Consider the following 8,537-nt stretch of genomic DNA (forward strand, 5'->3'; position numbering starts at 1 on the left):
GCTCGAGTTCCGTCTAATTGTCCAGGTTAATTGTTGGTGGATTTTAAATTTACAGATCTACGAGCACTGTGCACTAACGGATCAAATCTGTGCAACCTTTATGAAAAGTAGAACACGTGAAAACAGGCGCTCTAACTTTAAGGTACAGATTCTCGCAGAATCGCAGATGTGCGAAGGAAATTTTACATGGATCTTCCTCGGTTTAGATGCCTTTGTCATAGGCGACCCTGACTGATCGTTGAAAAATCCCTCTCCCGGTAATAATCCTCCTGATAGTTAGGCCAGACATTAAACTAATTGAGTAGCTGGAACCTTGGAATTGAAACCTTACAAATCTTTTCAAAACCACGTTGTTCAGCATCTAGCTTTCTTGAGTCACTGACACATTTACACAACGTTATAAAAGCAATTTGATAGATTTTTATTTCACAAAAACACAAAATCAATATGACATTTAATAACTTTTTGGAAATTTACTGCGATGACTGTACTCTGCTGGTGTTTTCAATAAAATTTATTGCAAATTATTTTTATGCATACAGCTTCCACAATCTTTTAGGCTTCAAAAGAAAAAAGATCAATTATTTTTAGTATAAATTTAACAATATAATAAATATATTGTTTAATCACTTATAGCAACCAATAAAATTGCCAAGCAATGATTATAGAAATTGCAAAAAATTTAAGACCCATAGTCCCCCAAGAGCTGATAAATAAATTTGGTTAATTGCATAATAATATTTGTAAAAAAAAACGACAAATCAATTGACCTGCAAAAGTCAAAATTATATTGATAAAAACGTTAAGTAGCCTATTTCTTTATTTTCTTAACTTGGAGAATGAATGGTTAATAACCTTTAAGCGAACCATTATCAACAGCTGATAATAATGGCTGCTGATTGGGTGGACAGGGTCTAAGGGTATAAATACTCAAGTTGTGGTTAACGTAAGCACAGTCACTTGCTAGGCGTTTCAGGGAGAGTTCGCCTAATAACATCGTCTTAAAAGTTGTACTTTTCTGAGTCTGAAAAATAACTGCTATAATAAAAGTCTTTTAAAGACTTAGTGCTTGTCATGCAGCGTATTGTTATTGTATTACTGGGCCTGGCCAGCCTGGTGGCCGGTGGTGTTATATTGGATCGTGGAAGAGTGGGTCTCACGGGCCAAGTCGGTCTAGGTTTGCAAACTATGCAGGGTAAGTTGTTTTAAGGAAAATGTGTTTTTGAGTATTAAATGTGAATGGCAATTAAAGGTATATCAGGAGGTGTTGGTGGTATGGGAATTGGTATTGGTTCAGGCACTGGACAAACCTTGTCCAGAGATGAATTATTGCGTCAAAAATTCATTTTGGATGTTTTACATTTGGTTTATCAGCCATTGCAGCAGCAGGATCTATTGCAGTTGGATGATCCTAATACCGTGGCCAATGAGGATCTTTACATGCGTGTAAGCTTAAGTTTAAACATATTGCCTGGAGCCTTTAGTAATTCTCTTTAATTATGTAGCCTTTAACCCGTGAAATGCTTATGGTTTTGGATTTGATACGCAACAATCAAATGTTGGGGAAACAAACCATTTGTAGAATCACAAATGATTTGCATATGCAGCAAATGTTGGGTCTCTATAGACTTATGGTGAATGCCCGTGATTTCCAGACCTTCCAACATTTGGTAGTCTATGCCCGCCAAAACGTTAATACCGAAATGTTTGTCAATTCCTTGATTTTGGCTTTGGGAGAACGCAACGATACCCAAAATTTGATTGTGCCTGCTTTGTATGAAGTTTTAGCTGAAATTTACCAACAAGATCAGGTTATTAATCAAGTTATTGATCAAGTACATCAAATGGAATCGGGAACTTCTTCAGTTAGACCTCAATTGATGGATGTTATTGGTATGGGCCATCAAAATCGTTTTTTGGCCGATCAGCAACAGCAGCAGGGTGGTTTCTTGGGTATCTTGAATAAATCTCAATTGTGGATGCCCTGGCGCGAATTCCATCGGCAATTAGCTTGGCGTAAAATGATGCTTGGCGGTAAGGGACCCGGTATGATGGGTGGTAATGTAGTACAGCAACAGGGTCAAATTCAACAGGACAAATTGGAAATTCCTCTAACTGGTAATGGTTTGTTGAGCCAGGATATAGGACTTAAAGCTTATGTCAACATTCTTATCGACGAACTAATAGTAAATCAAGATATTATAAGAAACTCCCAGAACCAGCAACCTATTGGAATAGGTGGTAGTTTGAGAGGAAGAGGACAAATGAATCGTGCAGGAAATGATAATAATATGCATAGTAGTGCCGGCATTTTGGGCGGTAGAGGACAATTGAATACCTACGGTGGATTGGGAGGTAATCGTAATTATAATGATGACAATGACTACCAACAAGGCGGTATTCTAAGTGGCAGACGTGATAATACTTTGGGAGGAGGATTCGGAAGAAATCGTGGCGATAATGACGACAATGACTACCAACAAGGCGGTATTCTAAGTGGCAGACGTGATAATACTCTGGGAGGAGGACAAACAAATACCTTGGGAGGATTCGGCAGAAATCGTGGTGATAACGATGACAATAACTACCAACAAGGCGGTGGCAGACGTGGCAATGCTATGGGAGAAGGTGTCAATACTGATCGTCTATTATTTATAGGCCGTCGCCAGCGTGGTAATGATATTGGTGTAAACGATGATTTTAATCGCAATAATATGGGAGGACGTCGAATCGGTGTCGATACGGATGAAATGCAAGGTAATAGCGGCAGAAGACTTGGAGGTTTAGATATTGACTATGAACATGCTATGGATAGAAATCGTGTTATGGCGGGAGGAAGACGTCAAACACAAAACCAAAATATTTATGATAACGAAGACTTGCAAATGGGAGGCGGAAGAAGATATCTCGGAGACTTGCAACGTAATCAAGGACAAACCGTTGGCCGCAATATGCAGGAAAGAGAACATGGCATTAACACTGTTAGTGCCAATGATGCTCGTCTCTTGTTTGTAGGCAGACGACGTAAAGATCCCAATAATGTGCAAACGATTAGCGGTGGTAATATTCATGACAATGATGATGATGATAGAATCTCTGGAGGACGTCGTGTTTCCAAGGAAGACAAAAATGAGGAACGCCAAAACAAGAACAAGTACCGCTATGAAGATGATGACAAAGACTCCCAATACGATAGTAGACGAGAGAACAGCGAACGTTACATTAATGTCAATAGAAGAGGTATGTTATGGGACCAAAACCCAGATGATGTTTACAATGATTTGCCCTGGAATATGCAACAAGGCCGGTACGGTTTGAATGTTAACGGTCGTAATAATTGGCGTCAACAGCAAATTATTGATGATGATGTCTATGGAAATTTATACGGTAAACAAGGTCAAGGTTATGGCATGGGTGTGGGTCGTGGTCGTAATGATTTTCTTAACATTGTGAATCGTGGTCAAAGACAACCGTTTGATAATGAACAGGATTTAATGTGGAATCAAGGCGGTAGCTTAGATATGCGTTTACCCACCACCAGCATTGATGATGAACGTTTATTACACATTAGTCGCCATAAACTTAGCAACGTGGAAGAGGGACGTCGTGTTAGCAACGCTCAACAAGATCTAGATGATGATGACGAATATATGATCCAAACTGATAGGCAGGGACGTAGCAGCCAAGGAAATGTACGTGGTCAACAACAAACAAATTATCAAACCAACAGCTATGATGCAAACCGTCGTGGTAATCAGAACAGTGATAGCTATCGTGGACAAAATCGTGAAACCACTGGACGCCGCTACAGACGCAGTCTTATCAATCAACAGCAAAATATAGACAATGTCGAGGCGGTCACTGGTAAGCTATTGTTGTATACCATACAACAATTAGTAGCACGTCTCAATGTAGAACGTATTGCCTTGGGACAACCTCAACTGGTAGATAATTCTCAAAATAACTTGGGTCAACAAGGTCTTCTTAACCACAATATGGGAGGACACTTAACCATTAGCTCCAACAATATACGTGATGTTGATGTACATACCGTGCAAAAAATTGAAGAAATTCTCCAGCGTATTGATCAAGTTTTGGAACAAAGAATTGGTGACATCTCCGTTATGAGCTACAATCAAAAAGTCAATGAAATTGGTCTTTTGTTAGCCGGACAAATTGAAGAAATTGGTTTGGTGCAACTCTTGGGTGAGATTCTACAACAGGGCACGGTACAGCAACAACACCGTAAAGGACAAGTAGCCAATATTTTGGAAAATCAAGGAGCTCAAATGCTATTAGCCGGTATAGTGAAAGTCATCGACAATAAGGTACAACAGGTGTATAGAACCCGTAAGGAATTCATTAACACCTTAGAAGGTGTTACCATCCATGATGTAGATGTTGACCAATTGCAAACCTATTTGGAATATGCCGAAGTAGATCTTAGCAATTTGCTAAAGAACAATATGGATCAATCGAAGGAAGTTATAGGTCGCGTGCCTCGTCTTAACCACAAAAACTTTAAAATTGAAGTTGATGTCACTTCCGATCGCCAGCAGCAGGTGGTGGTGCGCAATTTATTGGTGCCCAAAGTAGATGGTCTAGGAAACAAAATTCCCCTACAAGAAAGACGTCAAAATGTCATTGTTTTGGACATAACAACTGCTCAATTAAATCCCGGCCACAATAAACTTAAACTTCGTTCCAATGATATAACCTTAACCGCCCGTGATACTACACCTCTTACCCAGATTTATCAACATGTTATGCAAGCCTTAAATGGCAACATCCAATTGCCACGCAATCTTTTGGTGGGTCAAACCAATCGTCTGCCTCATCGTTTGTTATTGCCACGTGGTCGCCCTAATGGTTTACCCATGCAACTGATTACTGTCATCACTCGCGTTCAACAAAATTCTGCTGGACTCCGTAATCAAGGTACTTCTTCTGCTTTAGATATTTTGTTACTCGATCATTTGCCTTTGAATTATCCTCTGCACTGTGATATCACCGATCTCGATGGTGTTATAAATATGCCCAATCTTATGGTCAAGGATGTTAAAATCTATCATGATGATAATATTCAAATGCATAACTACTAATCGAATAACTGAATGAATGCTGACGACTGTTAATGAAAACTGATACTAACGATGATGTGACTAATATGACTGTAATTTTGGATTATGATTATGATTAATTTCCTATAATATATGTAATTTCTTTAATTTTAAGAAAAAAGTGTTCTTGCAATAAATGCTATAAAAAAAGCATAAATCTTTAAGGTTTTTTAATTATTTTCTCAATTTAGTTTAAGCTTTCGTATTCGTACTTTTAGTGAAAATTCATATTTATAGGGAAATTTCGGATTTTCAGTGAAAACTTCCGATTTCTACCGAAAATTCGGATTTTTAGCAAAAACTCATATTTTTATTGAAAATTCACATTTTTATCGAAAATTCATATTTTTAGTGAAATTTTGGATTTTTAGTGAAAATTCAGATTTTTTAGTAAAATTTAACATTTTTTCGAAAATTCATATTTTTTATTGAAATTTCGAATTTTGAATGAAAACTCATATTATTAGTGAAAATTCATATTATTAGTTAAATTTCATATTTTTAGTGAAATTTAAAATTTTTAGTGAAAATTGGGATTTTTAGCAAAAAGTCAAATTTTAAGTGAAAATTCGAATTTATAGTAAGAAAAGGCTTTTTAGTGAAATTTTGAATGAAACATCTGATTTCTACGAAAAAAAAATATTTTTGGTGAAAAATTCAGATTTTTATTGAAAATTCGTTTTTTTTTAGTGAATTGTAAGAAATTACTTAGAAATTTATGAAGATAAAAAAGATCAAAGGTCATGTGAATGATAAATTTGGAATGGTGTCATACGGAAATAATCAGTATTCCAAATCGTAGAAACAATTAGACAGATGAGAAATTTAAGGTCAAAGGTCACATTGATATATGACAAATTAAAAAATTACTGTAAAAAAGTTTGGAAAAGAACTCACGGAGGTGATGGGTTAGATACCAAATTATCATAGAGGATATGTCGTAACGGAATTACGGAATCAAGTGAGTTATTAAGTGTCAAAGGTCAATATGAGAAAATAGATGACAAATCTATAAGAATTAATCAGGTTGGAATCAAAATTCAAACTCGGAAAGCAAGATTGTAAAGTAAAAAATTTTAAACTTTTTTATTAACTTTCTGAAAAAGGGAATTTAATTACTTTTTTAGTCATTTATTCGGAAGGTGTATTAATAAAGGTCAAAGGTCATGTTAAGCAAATGTTTTTAGTTAAGCCTGGAAAATGTTCTAAGGGATAAGTAGGAATTTGGAGATGAAAAGACAGATATAAATGAGAAAAACTTTTTTCAAATAAGTAAAGTCTTTGGGTTGGACTTTGGGTTATTAAAGGGTCAAAGGTTATGCTGATTAAAGGTGTTTCGAATTCATTAGTTAGGTGTTTAAATTGAAATTTTAAAAGCGTTACAGTGTAATGAAAATGACATATACCTTCTTCATGATTATCTAATGAAGTTGTTTAAGAATTTAACAGTTAGCTTGGGGGTTAGAGGTCAAAGGTCATACTTACTAAATGTTGAACAAGTTCAGGAGAGTGGTATTAAAGAAAAAAACTAACTAGAAATTTACAAAAATTGAAAAGTGAGTTATTTTTCAAAGATATAATTAAAGGTCAAAGGTTTCGCTGATCAATGGAATGAAAAATTCTGTATAAAGTCCTCAATATTATGTGGAAATAATCTGGAAGTGTGAGACATTGGTCCTAGAGGGGAGATTGTGTTTAAGCTGAACATTATAGCAGACCCCTGCGTAAAGCTGTTGTTAAACGGATGGCTCTAAAGTGGAATTCAAACCGGTTCTGAGGATCAACAATAAAACAACTAAACAAACGAAATATACTGCCGTTTACCTAATCAAAACACTAGCTTCCAGAAGTCCATGCTATAATGTAATGTATAAACTGCATTGGATTGAATATGACGCCCACAGAGGCTATATGCCGATATCAGGAACGTAGGAGAATGCTATTCCTATAATAGTTGTGCATCATATACCAGGTAACTTAGTACCAGGACACTCAGAGATTATCGTCAATTCTAGAGCGAATGTATTTGATATCAAGGGGAGGGAGCTTAAGGAAGTTAACTTGATGAGAGAATTCCCTACGGACATTCGGTGTGTGGAACCACAAAGATCCTACGGGGTAAACCTAATGAGGACAGGACAAAAAGCTTTCTCGCGATAAGATGGTCCGAGGATATGTACACCATTATACAAAATTGGTCGAACGATGAGAAGAGGATATTGAAAATCTGGTTTTTGACGTAATTAGATGCAAATATCTTGGGTGTGAAGTTATTACTGATATTTTTCATTCTTCAGGAATACTGATTGGAAAATTCTAAAGAAACTAATGTCCAGGAAACTGAAAAACCAACAAGGTTTATTTCCCAGCAACATTTTCCAAGTAAAGAAGCTCACAGTAGACGGCCCATGGAGGATCTGATGTAGAATACAATCTCCATTCAGTTTAAAAATTTCTTAAAACATTCAATTTTCTTGTGAATAGTTTGACTTTTTTTCTTGCAAAACCTCAAATAACTAAATAAATCTATTGTGTCAGTTTGTCATGTAACAAATTATAACAAATATACAGCCCACACACTTCTCTAACCCCCGCCCCCCATTCTCTTAACTATTAACCAAAACCCTTGTATGTATATATGTTGTGTATTTTATATCCTTTTTAATCCTTCCTTAAACAGTTTTTTAAGGAATTTTAAACTATTTAACACATACTCTCCCTCTCTCTCTCTCTTTCGCTTACACAAACAAGTGTAGAAATAAACATGTGTGTGTAGGTAAATTTCTCTATTCTATTCAAATTGAAACATTAACATACAAGTCCTTTGTATTCCAAGAAAAGCTGTGAATTTTTTTCTTCTATTTTACACAATTCCTGTTTTATATTTTTAAAAATTCTATAAGAATACAATTGTGGAAATAAACAAATGAATCAAAGGAAATAAAATTCACACCCACAATAATACACAACACTACATTACTGTTTAGCATGTGTGTGTGGTAAAAGGGAAGGGGGTTGTTACTTCCGGTTGCTAAAGAAAAAAATCCCATTTTTATCCTTTTTTGCTTGAGAATAATGACAAATATTGGAGATTTTATTATTCTTATTTGATGCTTTTCTTTTGATAAAGTAAAAAAAACGAAATATTTATTTTGTTTGTTAAAAAAAAAAGACGATTTAACTTTATGCTCAACTTGTTAGCTCAATATCACAATAACTCCCTCTCCTTTTACCCCCCTCTAAAATGAATAGATTGTCTATTTATAAGAAAAAAGTCTCAGTATTGTTATTATTAACAAATATTGTTGGTTTTTATTGTTGTTATTATTATCCTTGGCACGTTTTGCAAACGCCTGTAGTACAGCTATGATTGAATTTCTTTCTTACAAAACAAAACTCTCGTTTTGTGATTTCCTT

The 8,537-nt window shown here is 35.5% G+C and overlaps 1 protein-coding gene across 1 annotated transcript; it reads left to right on the forward strand.

Annotated features, from left to right (window-relative positions):
* Positions 1–935: 935 nt before the first annotated feature.
* Positions 936–5,273, forward strand: LOC119609645 (fat-body protein 1). The gene is made up of 3 exons (XM_037964486.1): positions 936–1,195; positions 1,253–1,446; positions 1,506–5,273. The coding sequence occupies exons 1-3, from the start codon at positions 1,075–1,077 to the stop codon at positions 5,100–5,102; spliced, it is 3,912 nt and encodes a 1,303-aa protein (XP_037820414.1). The 5' UTR covers positions 936–1,074; the 3' UTR covers positions 5,103–5,273.
* The last annotated feature ends 3,264 nt before the right edge of the window (positions 5,274–8,537 follow it).

Source organism: Lucilia sericata, unplaced genomic scaffold (assembly GCF_015586225.1).
Source record: "Lucilia sericata isolate MDLA Ls3-8-SP2 unplaced genomic scaffold, ASM1558622v1 Contig001024F_arrow, whole genome shotgun sequence".
NCBI lineage: Eukaryota > Metazoa > Arthropoda > Insecta > Diptera > Calliphoridae > Lucilia > Lucilia sericata.